A 27,612-nucleotide genomic window follows, 5' to 3' on the forward strand; every position below is an offset into this window, starting at 1 on the left:
ATAAGTGGTTGATCTTTTTGAAGTTATACTTCTTTTGGCGCGATGGAGAAAAATGATGAGAGTGAATTTTTATGCGCGCGCACACCGACACCTAAATTTAACAGCATAAAGTTAGTTCTAGGTGGTATGACAATTGATAACTATGTTCAAGTTGTATATTCTAGTATTTTCCGTACGCCAAAGAAGTATAACTTCTAACGCGTGTACACACACTCTTTGAGACGTTCTTTCAAATTCCATGCATATATATTTAAAAATTAAATTCCATGCATATATATTTAAAAAATATAAGTAGTTATTTTAATGAAATCTATACTTAATTTTATAAAGCTGAAGAGTTTGTTTGTTTGAACGCGCTAATCTCGGAAACTACTGGTCCGATTTCAAAAATTCTTTCGGTGTTAGATAGCCCAGCTATATATCATCACGCTAAGACCAACAGGAGTGGAGCAATGCGGGTGGAACCGCGGGGTACAGCTAGTGTACTATAAAGATGTAGGTATAATTCTATACTATTCTATTAAAAAAATGTACAAAGTTACTTTTAATACAATGTACCCATTATGATAGATATAGATAGACAATTAATAAGCTTGTTGGACTCGATTTTGTATAGGAACATATTTTAACACAAAATATCAATTGAGATTTCCAAATCTTATGGCTGAAACAGCGCAACGTGGCTAATCTATAATTTAAAACTATAATTTTACATATATTTAAAATTTATCATTTCGACTTTATTTTACTGAAAAACTTCGTTGAATTCCAACATTCCTTCCCAATGCAGTTCACTTCGAAGCCGAGCAATTTGCAAATTGCAGTTTTTCTGGATATTTTCGTTGCAAGCTTTATTTTTTATTGAAATTAGGCTTATGGAAATTAATTGAAGAAGTTTATAATTTATATTCTTATAAAATTAATCTGGAATATATTATATTCATTTAATAAATAATTATCTAGAAGCTACTTTATCATTAATTCTCTCATTAGATGATCTGATCTGATCAGTAGTATTTTTCTTAACAAACTCAAACTGGAAACATTAATTATTTATTCAATTAGACTTCTTTTAGAAGCACTTTCGAATCGTCATTACATATTTTTAACATTTACCACCGATTCGGAAAGCAGTATCTATGGAGAAGAACCGGCAAGAAACCCCATAGTTGCTCTTTTAAAATTATGTCAATATTACAATTTAATTTTACATAATGTGTTATGTGTAACATATATCTAACTACATAATATGCCAAAGAACTGTCCTGTGGTTCTTACGCGACAACCCTCCATGGGTTTTCATCTTTCATGTATTCCTTGCTGTAATAGGCTCTCTGAACATTTTTTACATAATAACTTATTTCTATTTGTTTAAGTAATTATTAAGTCAATAAGTAAGCCAATTAAAAGCTAATAAAATATATCTCTATAGTTGCACCAGCATCAAGACCTTCCATTCAATAAAAAAGAGCGTGTGTGCCGAGCACACGTATCAGAAGTGAAACTTCTTTGACAACTTCAAAGATACAAAATCGTCGCCTTACTCCATGACGTGACGGTATTTCCATGACGCGACATGAAAATTTTACTGTCAACGCGGCTAAAGAAGTACTCTTCAAAAAATTCGTAGCCTTGTAACTTAAAATATACAAATAAAACGTCGGTTTTCGTTTTTAATCAATCTCGACTTAAATTCAGTGATGTGTAAATTTAGGAGCATTCGTGTCACCTTATCAAGAAAATTACGAAGAACGTTGATTAAAAATCTTTAAATATTTCTCTTTGTAACAAGAACTTTTTTTTACTTTGTTATAGAGGTGAGATTAAACTGTAGTTTGCAGAGATATTTTGAGTGAAGCATGCTTTTGGATTGTGAAATACAGAATGTGATAAGAAATAGGTCAACGCAATCGCAGTTAAAAGAAACATAAGACTTGCAATGTACATAGTTTTCGTCTTTGGACTGTGTCTATCCTAATCCACACTCCATACTAATATCACAGTATTACAATATTAAAATATGGTAATACTGTGCTAATATTATAAATGCGAAAGTAACTCTGTCAGTCTGTCTTTTACTCAATCACGCCTAAATTACTGAACCAATTTTCATGAAATTTGGTATGGAGATATTTTGATATCCGAGAAAGGACATAGGCTACTTTTTATCCCGGGAAAATGACCCAATCCCGGAAATCCCACGGGAACGGGAACTGAGTATGTAATATGTTGATGTTTGTTAATCTTTCACACAAATACTGCTGAACCGATTACAATGAAATTTGGCACACACATAGAGGGTAACTTGGATTAACACATAAGAAGGTTTTATCTTCTAAATCTCACGTGAAAGGGAACTAGTACTAAAGTAATTTTGATGGAACTTCACTGCATAGTATAAAACGAAGTCGCTTTCTCTGTCCTTATGTCCCTATGTCCCTTTGTACGCTTAAATCTTTAAAACTACTCAACGGATTTTGATGCGGTTTTTTAAATAGATAGAGTGATTTAAGAGGAAGGTTTTAGTGTATAATTTATAAGGTTTTAGACAAAGCGGGTGAAACCGCGGGCGGTGAGCTAGTATCCTATAAGTTATAGTAAATGTAGCATAGTAAAAGAAGAAACATACTCCAAGAAATAGTTTTCGGATCCTTGTTTTGAAAGTTCTGATGGATTGCTTTGAAATTCACCTTTTTATCTCCGGATATCGATTGAAGGAAAACGGAAAATTTATATAAGAATTATAATTCCAAAATGTTCTATACAACATCTTATTCTAAGAAATTGAATAGGTTCTAACTACTCGCTAAAATAAATTAACTAATATATTAACATTACTTGCTTTAATAAGAACGTCAAGGCCTTTGTAATAGAGGGAATTATATTTTGTAAAACGATACCTGACTTCCTATATAATCACGTAATTAATATTTATATCAGTTAACATATAATTGAGTATATAATATACTAGCTTACCACCCGCCGTTTCGCCCGCTTTGGCTAAAACCTAATAAATTATGTACTAAAACTTTCCTGTTGAATCACTCTATCAATAAAAACAAAAATCGTTTCGTAGTTTTAAAGATTTAAGCATACAATACAATACAATGGGACATAGGGACAGAGAAAGCGACTTTGTTTTATACTATGTAGTGATTATTATAAATTTTGTCCCGTAAACACAAATAATTATAGAGTCGTGTAAATAATATTTTTACAGCATCAAATTTTAATTTAGAAGAACTTAAACAGTTTTAATAACATTTAAAAGTATGACTGAGACTACAAACTAAACAAATACTCAAATATTTATGCATTAGATCTGCAAACTTACTGAAGGATACAACTACAACATTTATATAACTTTTAAAAAATTTGCTCAACTTTCCTTAATATTTTTCTACATTTAATGTTTGAAATATGTATTCGCATTTAAATAATTCACATAAACATGCCACAACTATAATTTGAAGACGTCATTCAAGATAATTATAAGCCAGTACAATTTCCTTCGATTGACCATAATTTTCTTGTTCCAGGTACAATAGGGCTGTCGAGAAGTGCACTCCACCGTAACACCGACCCATGACTCAGCACTAACTCATTGCCGATCACACTCAACAATGACAGTCACGTAAACATGTGACACACACCGCCAAAATGTTTGCGAAAACCGACAGATTTTGGGATCGTAGAAAGCAAAGAAATTCACGATGATGCCGCGATACCAGTTCTTCGATTCGATCAAATAAACGCTCACGCGATATCCTACATTAGTTAAGTACCGAAAAGCAATATTAGTTTAGTGTAAATAAGTGTATATAAGTGGACGCAATATTTCGATGTGTAGTTTAAATAAATCCGTTCCTATAGGCAATACGTTATCGGGGGCCAATCGAGTCTAGCTAGAGACTGTGGTAGCAAGATGCTTGGCAATAGCACGTTGAAGACAATGAGTTGGAATGCCACAAATTCAAGCTATCTTATACCGAGTTATTTGAGTTCAGAGGAATTTTTCGCTTTGCAGAACGGATCCGACTTGAATTCGACGATCAATGATACGATAAGTCAGTTTGTCTTGAAGAGTTGGTACCCGAGCGGGTATTCGCCGGCGCACATAATAATTGCTTCGGTAGTTGTGACGGTGCTGATGATCATGGTGGTGGTTGGGAACATGCTGGTTATTATAGCTATAGTTACAGAGAAGGCGTTGAAGAACATACAGAACTGGTTCATAGCATCGCTAGCGGTGTCGGACTTCTTCCTAGGTTTGGTGATAATGCCGTTTTCTCTCGCGAATGAGTTAATGGGTTATTGGATATTTGGATTCTGGTGGTGTGAGATACATTCGGCGATGGATGTGCTGTTGTGTACCGCGTCGATCATGAACCTGTGTCTCATATCGCTGGATCGATACTGGAGTATAACGCAGGTGAGATAAGAATTAAAGTAGTTAAGTAGAACTAGATATACTTTTATTTGGCAGCAGAATAAAAAAGTACCAGGATAAATGTAGGTACTTAAAACACGAACATATTACGAAGTAAGAATAGTCCTTACATCAGTGTTAGGTATAGAGAACGTAAGTGTAATTGATATCGATATTTTGTACGATAAAAATTTGTGTTTCAATCCTCTTTTTCCTTTTTTTATTGAGAGAAAGGTATAATGTATATAAACTCAGATTACCAATCTGACTAGATTTCCGCCCGCGGCTTCGCCCGCGTTTGCAAAGGAAAACCCGCATAGTTCCCGTTCCCGTGGGATTTCCGGGATAAAAACTATCCTATGTGTTAATCCAAGTTACCCTCTATATGTGTGCTAAATTTCATTGTAATCGGTTCAGTAGTTTTTACGTGAAAGAGTAACAAACATCCATACATCCACACATCCATACAAACTTTCGCCTTTATATTAAATATATATTAATTAGATGTTAAATTGTAAATGCAAAAAGAGTGATGGAATATAAACATGATTTCTGCGTAACAAAACTAAACCTGTATACTCTTTTAATGTTGAAATGTGTATTTCAAATATCACAGCTTTCATGAAAGTATTAAAAAATATGTATCGTTTTCTAGAGTTTTGAAGTAAATTCATAATCTCATTGTAAAGATTTTAATAAAACCTGTAATAAATTTAAATGCACAAACTTTACAACCGCTTGGCGGAAGCGTAATGTATCTGTCGGAAAATATATGCACATTTTGCGGAGAAAAAAATATTTTAGTATGAGGAAAGCTTAATAATTTTTACGTTTTATAACATACTAGCTTACCGCCCGCGGCTTCGCTCGCTTTCTCTAAAACGATTTGAGATTTAAACTATCCTATCTCTCAAGTTGGATCGAACTGCACATGGTGTGTGAATTTTATTAAAATCGGTTAAGTGGTTTAGGAGTCCATTGAGGACAAACATTGTGACACGAGATTTATATATATTAAGACTAGCTTACCGCCCGCGGCTTCGCCCGCTTTCTCTAAAACGATTTGAGATTTAAACTATCCTATCTCTCAAGTTGGATCGAACTGCACATGGTGTGTGAATTTTATTAAAATCGGTTAAGTGGTTTAGGAGTCCATTGAGGACAAACATTGTGACACGAGATTTATATATATTAAGATTTTTCTCGTTGGTTCAACTAATACTTTAACAGACTTATTGAATGTTTTTAAATCTGCTGTTTCTAGATCTGATGCTGATTAGATACCTACCTATTTAATTTATAGCATCCAAATCCTATCCTACTAATATTATAAATGCGAAAGTTGGTGAAAATGGATGTATGTAGATGTGTATGTTTGTTACTATTTCACGCAAATACTACAAAACCGATTACAATGAAATTTAGCACACATATAGAGGGTAACTTGGATTAACACATAGGATTGGTTTTATCCCGGAAATCCCACGGAAACGGAAACTATGCGAGTTTATCTTTGAAAACGCAGGCGAAGCCGCGGGATGAAAGCTAGTTCTTTAAAATTTCTCAAAATAAAATTTTCAATGCGAATCAGTCGTTCCTGAGATCAGCGCGTTCAAACTCATATTCATAACCACGCTAAACGTGATAGTGACACGGAATAACCACAAAAACGTGCTCAACGTACCCCGTTGTGTATTATCGAAAATTCTACGTAATTTAAAATTACCGAAGTCTACGAGCGGTGAATTATGGAGGGAGTACTGCAATTTCCGCTGTATGTACACGATACTTTACCGGTATTTCATGTTTTCCCAAACGTGTTTTGTGAAAAAGGTAAATCTACAATGTTTTATAACAATATTTGGTATACAATATATATAACTAGGGTTACTATAGCGCTTGCAATTTCCACTTAATAATTGGTAAGTACCTATGGTAACTATGGTATTTTTATTAGGATAATAGGTGTATTAGGATACTAGTATCTACTAATCCTTTTCAAAATTGTGGAAGTTTGTCTGTCTGTTAGGCATACCCAACAGACAGATTTAAGGATTAAGAACAGCACGGATTTATATTAATGCTTCATTATATGTGGGATGATAAGGTGAGATGTACGATTAATTGATGTTTCTGAATGTGTGTAAGATTAGTTTCTGAACGACGATTAGAATGAAAGAACGATAGACTATAATTGAATCAATGAGAGAATGTGAAGTAAAGAGCGAATGAGGAATGATCTGTCTCTTTTCATTGAGATCGTGGGTGAAGACGGCTGTTTCTCTGTAAGATGTTTTCTAAAAATTAAGATTGTGGTCCGAAAATAAATCTCAAGAAGTTCAAAGTGTTTTTCATTTAGCCCCGATCCTACAATCTTAAAGTTTGTGCACGTTAGTATACGAGTAAAACCGCGTGATTCAGGTAGTACGAGTAATATTATGGTAAAGTCAAAGTTTGTGATGATTGATGTTGCAACTCTTTCAGGTAAAAACAGCACTTTCTTTATTCATCTGTCTCATTGTTGCATTACTGCTGAACCACTTTTGATAAGAATCATATATAAAAATATGTTATATATCATTTTAATATACTTTAATCGCATTATAACTTAACAATATTGCAACAAGTGTTATTTTTCACTAGCAAATACTTTAGTTTACTACACATGTTTTCGTAAACAAAGCCGTGTGCGGAAAGCTAGTAATGTCTATTAAAGTTTCTAAAGTCTATAATTTCGAAATACACGCCCTAAAACGCAAAGTACTCTATATACCAGTTTAAAGCGGTATAACATAGATCTAATATTCGCTAGATAAAGCAAGGGAATAATTTAATATTGAGAAACTTTTTTAAACATTATACATAGTTCTATGATATTAATTTATCCACATGCTAATGTAATATGCACATGCACATAGTAATGCGTGAGTATGCTGTCGTAAAAATATAATGTGATAGATGATATTTTTAACAACTTCAAAGTTCAATTTGAAACTGCAAAGACATTTTGTTTCAATTCACACAAATTGTTGGGAATTAGTCAAATATACTTATGAAGCCGACTTAACAACAATCATATTTCAGGTATATCAATAACAAACGTCCAAATATTATAAACAAAAAACTAGTAGAAGATGTAGTAAAGTTTAAATTTTTTTTGACGTGACAACGTCTTATAATTCGATAGAGCCGCCTGCACGCACGAAAAAACATGACTCATGCGGCGTTACCTCGCTCTGAGGCGTTCCATGTAAGGCTTGAAGTGCGAGCGAGAGCGCGGAACGAACGACAAAGAAGCACAATCGGACGTTGTCACGTTCAACTATCGTCAGTAAACCGACTTTACAGACAACCAATTTTTTCTAATAAGTAGGTATCTGGTAAACAACGTAACGTAGTACAAACAAGTAAGTACAACATTAATTTAGTGCTTGTGAATTTCCAAATACTTATAAGTATTTGTATATATATACTTCATACAATTAATCTTATTTATTTTCGACCACATCTAGTGAAATATAATCTGTGTTGCCTCGGACCGGACTTGAAATAAGCCAGATTTGGTGTACTTTGATTTTCCGGCGGTATTGAACATGGCAACCGGAGGCTTTAATATGAATATGAAGATACTATTTGAAGATTATGCCTGATTTATTTGAGCATGGAGTTAACGATTTATAGATGCTGCTTTCTGAATCGGTGGTAAATGTTAAAAATATGACGTAATTACGATTCGAAAGTGCTTTTAGAAGAAATCTAATTGTATAGATAAATGTTTGAGTTTGAGTTTTGTATGTAGATATGGTACCTATTTAATTTGTTTATTGAGTTACAAGTAGAGAGGTATAATTATATGCCAATATTTTTGTGTATTTACAGTTTGTTGCTGAAATTGTTGTAAACTGTTTTATTAAGCATACTTTAAAGGTCTAGATATTTACATATTCGTGGGTGTTGAGACCCTAATAACTAATTTTAATGATAATTAATAATTGATGTAATTTTAAATTTTAATTAATAAACGATTTATAAATTATGTTTTAAATCTTTAGAAATAAAACATGAATGATATTTTTTTTAGATTTATGTCTTAACTTTTCCGATTTCAAACAATGAGTAGAAGCTTCAAAGATATAATTTTCTAATAATAATGAAACAAACATCCTTCTTTTCTATATTAGGCTTTGTTAAATGATATAAACTGATTTAAAATATTACCTGTATGTTTTATTTAAACTCCTAAACCCATTGTGATAGAACTGCACTGACGTTTTTAGTAAATTAATTAACTATGCAATTTCTTTTACTTGGAAAACATCCAAATCTGTTCATACGAAATTCTGAAGAAAACATAAAACCTAACCTTCCTTCTTGCAGTCGGTAAAAATAGATTAATATTCGAATTGGTTCAGCATTTTTATTTTCGATAGGGAATCGAATTAATTCTTCTATTGTGTGTTCGTGAATGAATGAATGAATATTGCAGTAACACAGGTCAATGAACAACGTTTAGAATTTATTAATGTTTTGTTATTTTATTCGATTAATCTTTGGTTATCGTTTTAGTATTACTTTGTGGTTTTTGTATTAACCCATTGAGCCCCAAGCGGCCCGATCGGTCCCAGACAATAGATTTTCTACTGTGTCTGTGGTTCCGGGGCCTGAGTTATTAAAATATCGTGTTTTTAAGATCAAGGATGTTATTAATTTATAGCATGTGCCTGTATTGTGTATGTGGCATTCACAGTAACTCACAAATGAATAATATTACTAGCTTTTCACCCGCAACTTTGCCCGTGTAGTCAAAGGAAATCCCGCATAATACCCGTTCCCGCGAGATTGTCATGATAAAAACTATAATATATTTTACTCCAAGTTACCCTTTATATGTGTGCCAAACACGATAATAGGTTCAGCAGTTTTTGCGTGAACGTAACAAACAAACAAACAATTTGAAGTGTTTAAACAGTTTTATTATTGCATGACAATTGACAAGACAAGGGATCAAATAAGCATCCTTGATAGCTAACTTCTAACACAAGTAAATAGTTATTTCAAAGACGCAGCTTAATAATATTGCCACAGATAATATAGGACTATACTAGAGATTTCCTACACCAGTATTCAAGCTAGGAGAAATGCACCGAAAATCCATATAAGCTCTTAAAACTGCATTCTTAGAAGGAAGTGAAGCTTCGAGGCCGCTACCGTGTTTGCGTCTAAATATTTATCGACTGGAAATTGAGACTTCTTATAGCAGTATTACTCCCAGTGTGGGAATGTGATGGCGCTACACGATCTATATAGCGCTGTCACTCTTCCACACTAGAAATAAAACTGCTTTAAGACATCATAGTATGGGATACGTGAACAGTGAACACATTGGTTTTTATTGGCTCATAGGAATGGCGTTTGGGCTGATATGGCTTGGTCATTACCAAGCTATATCAGCCCAAACGCCATTCCTATTTACAATGTAACATTTTACATTGTGAATAGTTTTGAAATATAGTTAGAGTAACTAGGTGTATTGCATTTTCACATCTTTACAAGTTTATAGGTATTTTGCAAGTAAAGTGCTAATTCAGTTTATTACAGATGTTATAAATGATTAAAATATTTACTTACTCCCACGTAAAAAAATCGTACATGTTCTTCGTTCTTTTAGTCTTATACGCGATAGTTTATAAAATGTAAATATGTTAATCTGTAACGCGAAAATCACTGAATTGATTTTGATTCTAGTGCTTTAGCTGGACCTAGAATAATAGATATATAAGCTAATGAAATAGGTACTTGCTTTTGCTTACCCGCATTGCTCTCTTATTGTTCTTAGCGTGATAATATTATATAGCCTATACCCTCGATAAATGGGCTATCTAACACCGAAAGAATTTTCCAAATCGGACCCTGAAATTCCTGAGATTATCGCGTTCAAACAAACAAACTCTTCAGCTTTATACATATTAGTATAGATATAATCGATCTACATACCTACTTAAATTCCATCCAAGTCAGTTTTTCCTTGAAGAAGCCCATATCTTCACATCTACCGAATATTCTGTTATATAATATAGAATGATCGTTCCATTAGAATACGAACGCTAGAGATTTCAACCAATTTGAATATCCTTTCGAATAGTTGATATCTGAATTATTTCTCCTCTTAACATATCATTGGTATCAAATACTAACGTGTAGGCAACCTACTTCTTTCTATAATATAAAAATGCATTGTAAAAGGTAAGCGTACTCGAGAACGGCTGAACTGATTTCGTTAATTATTTTTTTTATAATATAGCGTAAAGTACGAGGATGGTTCTTATGGAGAGAAAACGTAAACATGTACCACGCGCGAAACCGAGGCGGACCGCTTGTATATTATAAATGCGAAAGTTTATATGTTTGTTACTCCTTCACGCAAAAACTACTGAACTGATTTAGATGAAATTTGGCACACACATAGAGCTAAATTCAAACTCAAGCATTTATTTATTGAATTAGACTTCTTTTCTTCTACAGGCACTTTCGAATCGTCAAAACATATTTTTAACATTGACCACAAGCAGTATCTATGGAGAAGAATCGGCAGGAAACTTCGTACTTAGTTGCTTTTTTTTAAATCATTTCAAGTAAACTCTGAATCAACAAATAGAATAATTTTTATCTTGTAAATTCTACGGGAGTGAGAACTTTTTCCTTTGACGATGCGGGTGAAACTGCGGGCGAAAAGCTAGTTTCTTTATATGGTGAATTCTGTCCTACGTCGTGAGTGTCTCAAGGGACGCGGCCTGTTTTAGGGTCCCGTGGGGAAACGTGAAGTTCTGCTTTAAATGTTTAAGCCTTGGAATGTGTGAATAATTGAACTGTGAGGAAATAATGATGAGGATGTAGAAAGAAAGATTTTTTGCATTGAAATTGTTATTAAATAAATACAATGTTTGTTATTTTTGTTTTTTTTTCATAGTTATTGTTGTAAATGTATTTTTAGGGACATTTTAATACTTTATAGAGTGAATGTCGCTAAGAAGATTGAGAATGAAGGTTAAATTGCGTATAAATGGTGTGTTACAATTTTTGTAAAATATAAGTTGAATCCTTGGATTTACTTAAAAAATATCACTACTTATTCTTTATTTTGAAACGCAAATCAAAGCCGTTTATTAAATACTTTAATGTGCTTTAATATAAGTACATCGAGTTGAGGCTTAGTGTAACAATCTAATAACCTATTGGTCTACAGAACCAACTCAAAAACAGATAGCGTCACCTATATTTGACCAAATATACCTATATAGCACATGTTTTTGAATTATACATATGTTCGACCCAGGCGCGTAATAAGCGTGAAATGAAGATCGTTTCCAAATTATTCAGTTCTTTTTACATCATTTTTTTGTATGTTTGTATCATGTAAAAGTTTTATTGTCTTTGTAGTTTGATTGACGTGTTTTGATAACTTTTACTTGTTTGATGTTAATATAATTTGTTATGTTTAAATATTAAAAATGTTTTATACAATTAGGCGAAAATGTTTGATACGGTTTGATTTCGTAACGAATTTAAATAACAAATTTTTTTTATCTCTGTATTAAATTATTAGTTTGTTTAAAATGCCTCTCAAATAAGTTTCTAGTCTATATTAAGTGACTGTTATTCTGAAAGAATAAATATTTCATAAGACGTGTACAAAAAGCTTGAATAAGGGCTGATTTTTCAATCCTTGGTTAAAACTTATTCGTTAAATAACGTATTAAATTACCATTTCAAAAATGTATTCTAATTACGGTCTGTATTTGACAGTTTACAGGTGACATTTTAATATTATCGTGTAAAACTTTATTGGACGGATAAGTTTTAACCAAGGATTGAAAAATTGGCCCTATAGCGAAATAAAAAAGTACACATGAATTTGTTAATGTATTAAAGTAAAATATCGAAACCCATATCGAATTTTAATTTCCAAACTGTAAACAGCGTGTGCCGAAATCACCAAAAAGCCATTAAATCTATATCATAGATTAAAGGGAATTTTAGTGAACGTCTGATTTATATTGTAAAATTGCCTAAACACAGTTCATTAATAAAACCCTCAGGGAGCCGATATAAATTGAATTAATATTCTAACTGCGATCCCTCGTAATGGAAGCTGGGTCATACTGACCCATTTAACTTGTAAGGTACAATTTATCTTGATAACAATTTTCAATTTTTACTTTTCTCTCCGTGATACCTTGTTTGTGTGACGACGCCTTATGATGCTACGTTTTTACTTGTTTCTCTAAAAGGTTCGTGATTTATTAAGTATTTTTTTCTGTTTAGTAAATTGTACTGGAACGTAAAGATTTATATTCGGACAGATTTGCGAAGGAATGAGATATTGTAGTTACGTGTTTTTGGATGAAGGAAAATACTACACAAATTGTCACTTAAAAAAATGTACATAGCTTTCTACTTGCCAAATTATTATCAGTAACATATTTTGAGCTTCCTAGATAAAAAAACAAACATCTACAGTACGTCAAATCGTTGCTCCTTATAAAATTGAAGTCTAATGTTAAAAAACAATAGAATAGAATAGAATACTAAGAATCGTACCTTCACCATGAGGTATAGTATATCCTACTAATATTATAAATGCGAAAGTTTGTATGGATGTATGGATGTTTGTTACTCTTTCACGTAAAAACTACTGAACCGATTACAATGAAATTTAGCATACATATAGAGGGTAACTTGGATTAACACATAGGATAGTTTTAGAAATCCCACGGGAACGGGAACTATGCGGGTTTTCCTTTGCAAACGCAGGCGAAGCCGCGGGCGGAAATCTAGTTAATTATAACTATACGATATACGTATACTTATACAGTTATATTGCACTGTATAATATACATATAATATACTTATATATGTATATTATATAGTACAATATGTATCTTATAGATGTAAGTTACTTATAACTATAAGATACATATTGGGAAAAATTTTAAAGGCTTATAACCTACTAGCGTCTAGAACATAATTTTCTTTTACTAAACTTCTCAGCTCATCTTTGCGAAGTCGGTTAACACGATGCCTGTCACACCCAAGGGTCATATATTATTCGTATATTGCTGGAATTGCGAAAAGAATTCCCTCCGCCTATTTATCAGACGCTCTAGTTGCTGGCACCTGTGGATGCCATCCATCATTGGTTGGTCAGAAGTAATTCGGTTCAGAACTATATCCTACTAATATTATAAACTAGATTTCCGCCCGCGGCTTCGCTCGCGTTTGCAAAGGAAAACCCGCATAGTTCCCGTTCCCGTGGGATTTCCGGGATAAAAACTATCCTATGTGTTAATCCCAGTTACCCTCTATATGGGTGCTAAATTTCATTGTAATCGGTTCAGTAGTTTTTACGTGAAAGAGTAACAAACATCCATATATCCATACATCCATACATCCACACATCCATACAAACTTTCGCATTTATTATATTAGTAGGATGCAAAAGTTTGTATGGATGTTTGTTACTCTTTCACGAAAAAACTACTGAACCGATTACAATAAAATTTAGCATACATATAGAGGGTAGCTTGGATTAACACATAGGATAGTTTTTATCCCGGAAATCCCACGGGAACGGGAACTATGCGGGTTTTCCTTTGCAAACGCGGGCGAAGCCGCGGGCGGAAATCTAGTCTATACTAATGTTATAAAGCTGAAGAGTTTGTTTGAACGCGCTAATCTCAGAAACTATTGGTCCGATTTATAAAAAAAATTCGGTGTTAGATAGCCCATTTATCAAGGAAAGCTATAGGCTATAATATATCATCACGCTAAGATCAACAGGAGCTGAGCAATGCGGATGAAACCGCCGAGCACAGCTAGTTTATCTTATATAAATAAAATAAAGAGTTAGTTAAAGATTTATTTACTTATTTATTATTATTTATTTATAACACGAGAACAGCTGAGCTGATTTTAATGAATTTTTGTTCGTTGACTGATCGGATCGTTGATATCCAGGTGTAGTAGGAGTCTTTTTATGTTTTATACATTACCTGACAACACATAATATTATGTTATCATTAGCCCATCCATTTCTCTACCGCTACTACCGACGCTTTCCCCAAAACTATAAATAAAATAACAAAAATATTAAAAATAATAATCAAGCTATTTACTTACCGCTTTTACCATAGCAAAACATTAATTATAATTAAACTTACCAGCCATTAATATTATCATACCATTAATATTATCTCACCACAAGCAATGTTATCACTAGCTGTGCCGCGCGGTTTCACCCGCGAGGCTCCGCTCCTGTTGGTCTTAGCGTGATCATATAATATATTAGCCTATAGCCTTCCTCAATAAATGGGCTATCTAATGCCGAAAAACAAACAAACTCTTTAGCTTTATAATATTATATTACTAGTAGTATATAGATTTGCCCATCCACTTGTCGACCGCGGCCACCGTCGCTTGCCCCCACTTATCGATCGGCTCAGTGTCACAGCCGTTTGACGCTGATCCCATAAGACTTGTTCCATTTCTGCTTCAGAGATGTTTTGACCTAATCTTGAGTAGTTGATGTTAGAGAAACTTTCACGAGTATTGTGAAGTAGTAAAAATCAAATACTTTTACGTTATTTTAAAAGAAAAGCATACAAAAATTAATTTATCCACAGAAACAAAAAAAATTGAATGAAATTGAACAATTGAAATTTATACAGAAATTAATATAAAAATGTCACAATAATCTTTTTTATTTTCCAGTAAGCATAGAAAGATGTTTCTATTCTGTTTTTCAATATTTTTAGCCGTCATTAAGAGCAGAATTATATTGAACAGATTTAAAAGATCCTATAATTAGAGACCAACAACAGCAAGATTCTGTTCAAAATATATTTAAAAATCCATACTCACACATGTAAACATTTTATGATAATATTTGTATAAAACACATAAAAGCATTTATACGAAAGTATACAACGGAAAACGTGCCTACTCATTTACATAAGAAAAATTAAAAACCCTTGGTAAACCCATAAAACGTTTTACAACAAAAAACTCAAACAAAAATCATACCCTAGTGAACATTTTTAAACAATATAAAAAAAATCGATAGGCATAAGTCTTGGGTTCGTATTCCGCTACGTGATCGAATTTCTTATTTTATAAATCATTAAAATCCTATTATATACCTAATATATATATATAGCTTCTAAATAAATTATAATAATAATAAAACCATACTTTAGTAAGATAACAATCCCGTTTTTCCCTATCATCAAAACAGAATGTCACACGCAGCAACTACTATATCTAAAATGATAAGACTTTGCTGCTGACACGCTATGTTATTTAGTACTGAATGTTGATGGAATTATCGCAACAATGAAGCTCAGTTCATGACATGTACAGATGTCGTTATCATTTGCTCGTTCGAGTTTGTATCGAGTTCGAGCTCTATCCGTATCGTAAAGTTGAATGGCTTCAATCGATGGATTCTTGTGTATAAAGAAAATGTATTGTAAAAGAATATGGAAGGTGAGCATGATTGTATTTTAAAACACAGAATTAAACTATCATTTAATAAATTTATTCGCATTTAAATGTTATGATTGATTATTGCAGTGTTTGCTCTCGTTTTGTGATAAAAACCTATTTTATTTTAAAAGCTTTAGAGAATTTCCATGAAAATATCAAGAAAGTGTCAATTCTTATTCTTTAAGCTAAGTGCACATTATGCTATCTCTACGTCATAAAATTTAACTGGTGTGAAATGCATTTACTTTTGTGAGTTTGAAAGATATTTCTATATAAATATGTTTACCTATTTTAAAAATAATATACCATACATGAACATAGTGTGATAATAACGTATCAAACTCAATGATTTCTACATTTTAGCATCAGCGCTATATACATATTCTTAACGAATATTAAACATATTCATAAATTACACTAATGATTTCTAACTATTCAAGCTATTACTTGCTGAATAAATCTATTGATTCAACTAACTACGTGTTAGGTACATCGATACCTAATCATTTGCACATTCGACTTATTCCCAAAAACTGACAAAGGAACTACTAGAACGATAAGCGTTCGTAATTTCCGATCGAGAACATCTAGTAACTTAAGGGCATTCTAACTCCAAAATTCAACACGCATTGTTCAAATGCATCGCTTCAGTTGCGAATTAATGAAATGTTCGAATACGAATGTAACGGTTGACTGGATAGTGTTTCAAATCCGCTAATATTGAAAATAATTGAAATGGCCAGTTTACGCGATGATTGATTGTGATATAATATTTGTGTTGCTTAATTGATATCAAATCAAATAGTGTCTTGTCACATTGTTATTGGAAATAAGGATGGGGGTGGGGTGGATTTTTTTTATTTAGTGCGTGGCCTAACTAGCTAGCCTAGGCCTAGCTTTCGTCAGAGGAAATTTTTTATACCAAATATTGGAAATATAAAACAACTCTACATTACAATCACTACATACTCACTTTTTCTGTCCCTATGTCCCATTGTATGCTTAAATCTTTAAAACTACGCAACTGATTTTGATCTGGTTTTTTTGAATAGATGAAATGATTCAATAGAAAGGTTTAAGTATTAAATTTATTAGGTTTTAGACAAAGCGGGCGAAGCCGCGGGCGGTTAGCAAGTTATATATAAATCTGTATTTATTTTAGTTATTTACATTGAAATAAAATACAAATTACTTAAAAACTAAGAAATGTTTTACCTTTCCAAATTTTATCAAGGTTTCCTGTAATTACATTTAAAGAAAAGTATCTCATAAATCAATTGTAGATAACCTGTCTAGAGGTGTCCAAATAATAAATGGTGATTAATGCTATCTCAAATTACTTTACGAGATATTCTTTGAATAACTGATGTTTTATTACCTAATTTATGTTGCGTCATTAACATTAAAATTATCTTTTATAGCTGATGATAATGTCCAATGCAAATCAATTCATTTACCTACAGGCTACAATCTTTATTATGTCCAACTAGCTTTCCGCCCGCGGCTTCGCCCGCGTTTTGAAAGAAAAACTCGCATAGTTCCCGTTGAAACCTATCCTATGTGTTAATCCAAGTTACCCTCTATATGTGTGCTAAATTTCATTGCAATCGGTGCAGTAGTATTTGCGTGAAAGAGTAACAAAGACACACACATCCTTACAAACTTTCGCATTTATAATATTAGTAGGATGCGAATCAATTTACCTACAATTTAGTAGGTTTGGAAGTTAACATATTTGCATATTTTAGTTTATTTAACTTTCTCTGCTGAATGTTACATAAATAGACAATATGCAATATATTATAGAGTACCTATCCATAATTTAATTGTTTTTCAACATTTTCCTTGCAAAGTCATCCCAAATTAAATAGAATATTATTTCTTTTTACACTATTATTATAAAGTATACATATTACATAACTAGCTGCTCCGCGCGGTTTCACCCCCGTGGCTCCACTCCTGTTGCCCGTAGCGTGATGAAATATAGCCTATAACCTTCCTCGATAAATGGGCTATCTAACACCGAAAGAATTTTTTAAATCGGACCAGTAGTTCCCGAGATTAGTGCGTTCAAACAAACAAACAAACAAACTCTAGCAGTGTTTGCTGTTCATATCTGATATGTCTTGTACATGATATCTTATAAGGGGTAAGTCTCTTACCGAGAAATTTGATATATTTTAGTGTACCCGCCAACAAGTATGCGACATACATGCTTGTTTGAGTGATCACTGTTGACTTTAGAAGCAAGCAAGGGGTTAGTAATATCTTGTTGATGGTTATTTATCATACATTTTTAATGAATAGGAAAATTATGTCATACCAGCTGCAGCGGTCCACCCCGGCTTCGCCCGTGGTACATGTTTACGTTTTCTCTACATAAGATCCATCCTCGTACTTCAAGGAATATAATAAAAAAAGAATTATCGAAATCGGTTCAGCCGTTCTCGAGTTATTCGCTTACCAACACATTTTGCGATTCATTTTTATATATGTACATATAAGATTATGTATTTTTTTTCTCTCAGACTACATAATACTATTCGTTTTTAGGAAATAAGTTAGTAGGTAAATTACATTGAATAAATTGATTCCAGATTTTTTATTAATAATGTGTTTTTTAATCTTTTAATTTTTTGTATAAATTTTTCAAATCATAGACACACACTTTAATGTTTAAATGTATTTATATCTAGTATTAATTATTACTAAAAGTGGATTATTCCTGATTTTATAGATATTTGATCTGCTAAGCTTAAAATAATAATCTTCTAATATATAAAAATCAATGCCACTTTTCGTTGTAATTCCATAACTCGAGAACGGCTGAACCGATTTCGATAATTCTTTTTTTATTATATTCCTTGAAGTACGAGGATGGTTCTTATGTAGAGAAAACGTTAATATGTACCACGGGCGAAGCCGGGGCGGACCGCTAGTCTATTATGAAACGAACCGATAAACGTTGTTTTTGTAAACAGTTCATTATAAGCGCTAAGTCAATGTTTTGAAAACTCTGTTGTTTACGGTTTTACAAATCGGTTTGTGATGCACGGTATGCTAACAAATTCCTTATTATAGAATTTCACTAATGAAATTTCAAATTCAAATTCAAATTCAAATATTTTATTCCATGAACATGGGTACAATACAAGGTGTTATACAAATATGAGATCCAGCCATATTCTACCCGTCAAGACATATGGAATTACAATTAATAATTTTATCCTAAATTTCAATATTATTATTAAATTATCAAATTCATTAATAATAAAAAAAATACACATCAATAAGTCAATAGTTATTATACATATTAAATGTCAAGTGATTTATCATTAATGTAGTCCCTTACACAATAATAACATTTCTAAAATGAAAATAAGTTTTGGGTACCAATAGAAGAAACAACCATTTTGTATAATAGAAGAAAAGAAGAGAAAGTAATATTACCTACGTGTAGCACAAAAAAATGCGTGAATTGTTGAATGTTTGAATGTTTTCCAAAACTTAGGTACTTTTGATATCTTAGAAAATAAAAGTGCAAATACCGTGGGTGGAAAGGGTACCTATTTAAAAATAATATGTGTAACGGTGCATTTACATCAAATAAGATCATCAGAGAAGAACATAGAGCTTAGAGCAAGAGCATTCTTTCGTGATCTTTTAATGTAAACAAAAACTCGTATTCAGTGTTATTCAATAATCGAACATTGTATAGCTACGCCTGTTTACACTAAAATAATTTGATATAGTGGGGTTAGAATGAGCATTCGCTCTATTGGTTTAAAATGAACCCTATGAAATAATCATCGACATAATTTTATACATAGGTACTTAAGTTAGGAATAACTCAAACTTCACACTGATTGTAGTGATTAATGTGTACCCCAATCAACGTGAAGTTGCAGCGGCCATTTGCATTTCAAATCGCACGAACTTCACAGTGTAGTTAGTGACTACAAACTTTGTCAGCTATTGTAAACTTTGTTGTTACTTGAAATAAATAATTTGGATGATATAACTAACTAATTGTGTTTTTATTAAATAAATAAATTAAGGACATTTATACGAGTAGGTTTATGCAAAACAAATGTCATCAACAATTACCACGGTTTGTAGAAATAACTTATAATAAAACACAAGATCAGAATATTTTCAAACTAGGTATATTAAACACCTACTTTTGGATTCTTGTTAATTTTGCATATTAGGTATTTCTTAACTTACCAAATTTTATAAATTTTTCAGCACTATACTATATTACTATATTATCTAGTTACGAAACAAGGAATTTATTCTAAATACTCAATAGTAATCCGCAATCAAAGATGTCAGTACAGTCAATACTTGATCAAATGCACCAAAGGTTTTGTCGGCCATATTTGCCAAGGCTTCTCTTTCAAGCTGATTTACTGAAGTGACGTTAAACTTAAACTCAAACATTTATATTTTATTCAATTAGACTTCTTCTAGAAACACTTTTGAATCGTCATAATAAAGTGTTACCATTTACCACCGATTCGGAAAGCAGTTTCTATGGAAAAGAACCGGCAAGAAACTCCGTAGTTTCTCTATGGAGCTCTCTCATTTTACTACCTTTACACCCGCGTTTTCGCCCGCTTTGTCTAAAACTTAATTATTAATCAAAAAAGCGCATCAAAATCCGTTGCGTAGTTTTAAAGATTTAAGCATACATAGGGATACAGCGATAGAGAAAGCTTTGTTTTATAATATGTACCTAGTAATATACATATTAATATAAAGAATATATAATATACATATAAAGAATATATTGGTTATATCCCTCTATCTAGTCAATTGTTTTATCTGCATTTATATCCATGAGTGAATATTGACTGAGTATTTTATTAGATTAGTGGAAACAGTTCTATTTATGTTTGTTTGATTTACGCAAATGATGGAAATAAATCTGTTGTAAACTTTGTTCTGCTAGGATACCCTTATAGGTATAAAAATAGTTAACATTCATACTAATATTATTAATGCGAAAGTAACTCTGTCTGTCTGTTACTCAATCACGCCTTAACTACTGAACCAATTTGCATGAAATTTGGTATAGAGATATTTTGATACCCGAGAAAGGACATAGGCTACTTTTTACCCCGGGAAATAGGATAGGTTTTATCCCGGAAATCCCAAGGGAACGGGAACTATGCGGGTTTTTCTTTGACTGCGCGGGCGAAGCTGCGGGTGGAAAGCTAGTATGTAGATAGATACATAAATATTAAGCTATTTACATACCGACTTTTATTCGCTGTAAAATGCAACTATCATAGGTACTATTATAATATTAGATACATATGAACTAGGCATTAGCGCACCGGTCCGCCCCGGCTTCGCCCGTGGTACATGTTTACGTTTTCTCTCCACAAGTAGCATCCTCATAAAAAGAATTAACGAAATCGGTTCAACTGTTCTCGAGATTTGCGCTAAGCAACAAATTTAACGTTTCATTTTTATACTATAGATCAACCATACAACAGTCGAATTATTATATGTATAAAACAATCATACCTTAGGGGCTTAGGACTATCAAATAACTAGCTGTGCCTCGCGGTTTTACCCGCAGTGCTCCGCTCCTGTTGGTCTTACCGTGATTCAATAAATGGGCTATCTAACATAGAAATAATTTTTCAAATCGGACCAGTAGATCCTGAGATTAGCTCGTTCAAACAAACAAACAAACTCTTCAACTTTATAACAATGACCTATTGGCTATTATACTAGTAGACGCGGCATACGCCAACATCATTGCACTAAAAAACAGCGTAATAATTAATACTTACCTACTTACTAACGCATTATCACCAATACAGTTGTTCTCTCTTTCACTCTCACGCACGAGACATAATACATGTCTCACTCATGTACTTCGTAATAACAACTGCCTTAAAATATAAAAAGAACGTCCAGCCACGACGCTGAATGGTGCGTGACTAAGTGAAACTCGGGCACTTAGCTGAGTTTTTTCTTGCCAAAATAGAGAGCGGGTAACGTATCTAGCTTTTTATATAATATGTAGGGACACATATAATATATTCCTAATATGTGTGCTATATAAATATGTTATGCTTACTCTACTTATGCTATCATTGAATTATTGGATGTAAGTGCTGATTTACACAGGGTCAGTAGACAAGTCAGTCGCGGCGCCGAAATTTTAAACTGATTAAAGACTTTAAACTGTTTACATAGACTTCAAGCCTCTGTACTGACTTCAAATCTGTTTACACAGGGTTTTTTTTTCGGGTCAGCACTGATTTGCCTCGAATTTGTAGTCAGTTACTGACCCTGTGTAAATCAGCACTAATGTTTAATTCTGACGTAATCTATCCGAATTTTATAAAGATGAAGCGTGTTAAAAAAAACGACGTGCTCAGGGACTACCGCGGTTGTGCTATTGCATGCTATGCCTTCAAGCCACACCTCCGCCCGTCGGATTGGAGAGCGTGAGGTTTTTTCGTTACGGAATTTCTCGATTCGGTCCCCGCGCTCAAGGCCCGCGAAAGAAGCTATGCAATAGCTTAATAATATAACCTAACATTAGAATTCACGAAAAAGCCTCTAAATTAGAGCACCTAGATCTACACACGTCCGATATTTATCGAGTCTAGACGAAGCAATAAATTAGGATTTAACCAATCCATTTTGAATGATTGAAATACGTTTAATTTATTTGAAGCACCAATAAAGATATAAACTTCATTGATGTCAATCCATACTAATATTATAAATGCGAAAGTCTGTCTGTATGTCTGTTACTCAGTCACTCCTTAACTACTGAACCAATTTACATGAAATTTGGTATAGAGATATTTTGATACCCGAGAAAGGACATAGACTACTTTTTATCCCGTGAAAATGACGCAATCCCGGAAATCCCACGGGAACGGGAACTATGCGGGTTTTTCTTTGACTGCGCGAACGAAGCTGCGGGTGGAAATCTAGTCATTTATAAATTTAATTTATTATACTTTCTCTATGATTGATTTTACAAGAGGCATATATTTAGAAATTCAATACTATTTACGGATTTTAAGGACAATTATTAACCGACTTCAAAAAAAGGAGGAGGTTATCAATTCGGCCGGTATATTTTTTTTTTTGTATGTACACCGATTACTCCGAGGTTTCTGAACCGATTTACGTGATTCTTTTTTTGTTCGATGCGGGATGGTGTCGACTTGGTCCCATAAAAATTTTATTCGGATAGGCCCAGTAGTTTTTATTTTATGAGCATTTTTGTCTGTAGGTATTTGTAAATTTTGCAAGTGCAAGTTTGAAGTCAGTTGTTTTTAACGCAGTTATCACTTGTTTTATTATCTATTTTATTATTAGAAAGAGGAACATATTACATAAAAATAAACTAAATAATACATGCTTATAAGCGCACATATATTTATTAGCTCTATCTATGGCTTAGGTACAACGGGGCTTAAATCTATTAAATTATTACTCACTAGATTTCCGCCCGCGGCTTCGCCCACTTTGTCTAAAACCTAATCCATACTAATATTATAAATGCGAAAATTAATAAAAACTACTGAACCAATTTGCATGAAATTTGGTATAGAGATATTTTGATACCCGAGAAAGGACATAGGCTACTTTTTACCCCGGAACATAAGATAGGTTTTAACTTTTATCCCAGAAATCCCACGGGAACGGGAAATATGCGGGTTTTTCTTTGACTGCGCAGGCGAAGCCGCGGGTGGAAAGCTAGTAAATTATATACTAAAAGTTTAAAAGATTTAATGATACATACAGACAGAGTAAGCGACTTTGTTTTTTACTATGTAGTGATCATAGGTAAGCTTATCTGAGTCATGACTAAATATCCAAGTTATTCACACACATACAAAAATATGTATTTCATGTTTAAAATAATAACGAGCCACTCCATCAATGTTAAAATGAAATGGAATAATTATGTATACAGTTGCTTTGTGGTGCTCCAATTTTGGAGGCAAAATCTGATAAGGATTGTGGTACACTGGGGACTTTAAGCTAATTTTGTTTATTGTTATGTGGGTTTAACATAATACATAACAAACAATAATATTAAAATAATATTATGCATCTTAAAAATGTACAATAGAACATGATATAAAGGATATTATTTAACACACGCACATACAGAAGAGAAAAACGCATTTAAAAAAATTTCACTTCAAAAAAATATATTATTGTAATAAAGTTATAAATTACAACTAAGCAATAGGCGTAATCCTTTTGAATTTATTAATCAATGTTTGCAGATTTATGACGCTCTTGTCTAAAATTACCCTTTATAAATAGCGCCAATAGTAAATCACGTATGAAATCACAGTACCGTCTTCCACTGCCCACACAAACAAGAAAACAAATACAATCTAAAAGATTGAACTATTCCATAAGCGAGTCACTCGTTCGCTCGGTCAATCATTCAGTGAACAAGCATACAACGTCAACATTGGTCTTGTAATCATTTATTCAATCCCCGAAGCGGTTTGCTAATTTCTACTGGCAACTACGTTTATTTAGTACGGTTTATTGAAATGATTATGGAATAACCCGCTTCTTGTCGCTTTTCCTATTGTTTTATATATCTAAGGATATAAATAGATGACTCTTTATTTTTTAATAAAAGAGGAAAACTGTAGAAGAACATGTTGGTAAATAGTGTTTCGATTTTTTATTCGCTGCGCATCAGCGTTGAATTGAATAGTATGTGAGATTAGGTGCTTGCTGTATGTTGCAATAAATTTAATATTTATTTAATTAGATAAGACTTATTGTGCATTGCACCCACCTAAAATCTTCAAAATAATCAAAATCTATCAGGAAGACTAATGAAAAACATTGATTGTATATTATATGAAAATCCATTTTTAAAACATTCTAGAATATAGACCTTGAAACAAAATATAGCTGAAGATGGAAGGACTCACATTTGGACTATTCAGACATCCTTTCACTCAACTAAAAGAAAAACTTTTTTTGAATTATGTTTTGTTACATTATTAAAAGTGAAATACAAACAGTACATATAACCCAGTGTGTTATCAACTTAATGAACTCACGAGAACATCACGACTCGTCAAGAATAATAAACAGTTGTTAATTTTTAATTCTTATTACAACATTGTCATAACTTTTACTGCTGTCTTGAAGACGAGCAATAATATTATTAAATAAATAGCTGTTGTATGTGGTTTCGTATATTTCTCTTTTTAAGTAACTTTTATGAAATTACAAAAGACCAAATCAATTCAAATATGTTTATTTGCTCATATATGGTAATTTTAAGGTGTTATAAACAATATTTTTATCACATATTATACCTACTGCCATTTTGAATAGCATGCAATATATTTTTACGAGTTAAATCGTCATTAATATAGATACAAAATAATACATTCAATTAATACAGTTAAATTACAAAATACATACAAAATTACAGATAAATTTAATTACATTAAGGCTCATACATTAAAGTCACGATATTTTAAACATTCCTTAACACTATACCACACTTAATATACCCACAAGATTATTAATTTGAATTTTGAACTTGACATAATAATATGTAGATCCCATATTGTTCTATGGGACACAATATACCTATAACAGTACACTTTATTTAACACACAGATGAAGCTAGAAAAGAAAACAACAGGGAAAGTAACATTTACCATGATGTACCTACACATATTATGTATTAGTGTTTTTTACGGTAACTTTGCAATACACACCTATTTATTTATTTTCTAATTTAAAGGGGCATTTAAACAGTTTTCGATCCATAACGTTTACTTATTTTTCTCGTATTATCAAGTCTCTCTTTTATAGAAATACCTAAAATATCCAACATTCATCCAAATACCTAAACATCTTAACATATACGCTGTACAACATTAATTCCATGCAAGCTATCTTCTATCAAGATTCAGAAGCCACAGGTCGGCTTAGCTTAGTAACTAACCGTATGACTTTGATGTATGGATTATGTATGTATGTGTTGGTATTTGTATGTAAAGTTTGTATGGATGGATGGTGTTTATAAATGTATGGATGAAAGTGATGAATGTATGAAGGATTGCGTTAAAATAGTTTCAAAATAAATACATTAAGAAAAGTAAAGACTTAACATAAAACAGCAAAGGGCAACCTTATCGCTAGGTAGCGATCTCTACCAGGCATGATGTTCTTAATGTATATAAGAAAAGTTGTGTGTATGTTTGTAAGGATTTTCACAGTACATAGGAATGTTTAGGATTAAATAAAAATCTTTGGATATTTATTTAGTTGCCCATGACAGCTTCCAAACTGCTGAACCGATTTGAGTGAGACTTTGAATCGAAACTTTTTGGTCGACGCGGTTTCTTACACAAATATTAGAAGAAAAATTTTCCACTAGGCTCTATACATTATAATGGAGTATCTGTTATATCTCTTTTCTTTTATAAAAGAAAAGATCCTGGATAATTTCAATCCGAATAAATTGGTCGATTGCCTTTATATTTGCTGGACATATGACTAGTTTTTTTTTATAATAAAATCCCAAAAGAGAAGTTATTAAATATCGTAAATTTCTCCACTCTATAGCCGAACTAAAAACTCCATGGTCCCGTCAATATTAATTAAAACTTTTGTACTCAAAAGTAAATTTAACTTATACTTACTTAAACGTGAGATTAAGTACGGACGGATGTCAAAAGCTTTGTCGAATATTTGAAAGGATTATCAATTATTAAAAATCGTGTCATTTTCGGTGAATCTGAATTATTGGATTTAGTTTGTTAGAACTTTGGAGGGTTTTCTTAATTATACGGAGAAAAGGATGTAATTTAATTAATCACTACATAGTATAAAAGAAAATCGCTTTTTCTGTCCCTATGTCCCTTTGTATGCTTAAATCTTTAAAGCTACGCAACGGATTTAGTTCCGTTAGTGAGAGGAAGGTTTTAGAATATAATTTGTTACGTTTTAGACAGAGCGGGCGAAGCCGCGGGCGGTAAGCTAGTAACAAATAATTTTGGAAACTACTAAATCATGACATTCTCTCTACGTTATATTGCTGTAAACAGCAATTATCTAGCTGCTTTTGCGTTATTCTGTTACATAAACTACATCATTGCAAAACATCATCAAACCCGTTCAGTGGTTTCCACGTGATTAACAAACATACATAGATAGAACTTTCGTAGTTTGCCAATCTTTCCGTCCGTGTGTCACATTTTATTGCAACCATGTATGCAATAGTTTCGCAAAGCAAGCTTTCATCTATCTTACTTATTTCACTTAAGTTTAAGTTTTACGGACTAAGTTAGAATGAAGCTATGTTGAATTTTAACTTGAACATGCAGATGGAAAATTTCGGAATCGTTAATCTGCGATCGTTTTAAGTTTATTTAGTTGAAACGCTCTTTGTGGTTTATTTTTAATTTAAATTTTTTTGTTAATGAATTATTCCTTAAGTTATTGATAGTGGTGTATTTCTGTTTTTTTAGATATAATAGGTTATTAGGTTTTGATCTATATTAGGTTTTGATCTATGTAAACTGGAGAGTTAAAAATAGTTTAATCTTTACTAATTTTATAAAGCTGAATAGTTTATTTGTTTGTTTGAACGCGCTAAT

The 27,612-nt window shown here is 32.4% G+C and overlaps 1 protein-coding gene across 1 annotated transcript in view; it reads left to right on the forward strand.

Moving 5' to 3' along the window:
- Positions 1-27,612, forward strand: part of LOC123702884 (alpha-2Db adrenergic receptor-like) — a 298,954-nt gene that overhangs the window by 94,447 nt on the left and 176,895 nt on the right. The window contains exon 2 of the mRNA XM_045650725.1: positions 3,540-4,432. Within this exon, the coding sequence (XP_045506681.1) occupies positions 3,926-4,432 (507 nt within the window). The 5' untranslated portion in view covers positions 3,540-3,925. The remainder of the gene's footprint in view (positions 1-3,539; positions 4,433-27,612) is intronic.

This window comes from Colias croceus, chromosome 24 (genome assembly GCF_905220415.1).
Source record: "Colias croceus chromosome 24, ilColCroc2.1".
Taxonomy (NCBI): domain Eukaryota; kingdom Metazoa; phylum Arthropoda; class Insecta; order Lepidoptera; family Pieridae; genus Colias; species Colias croceus.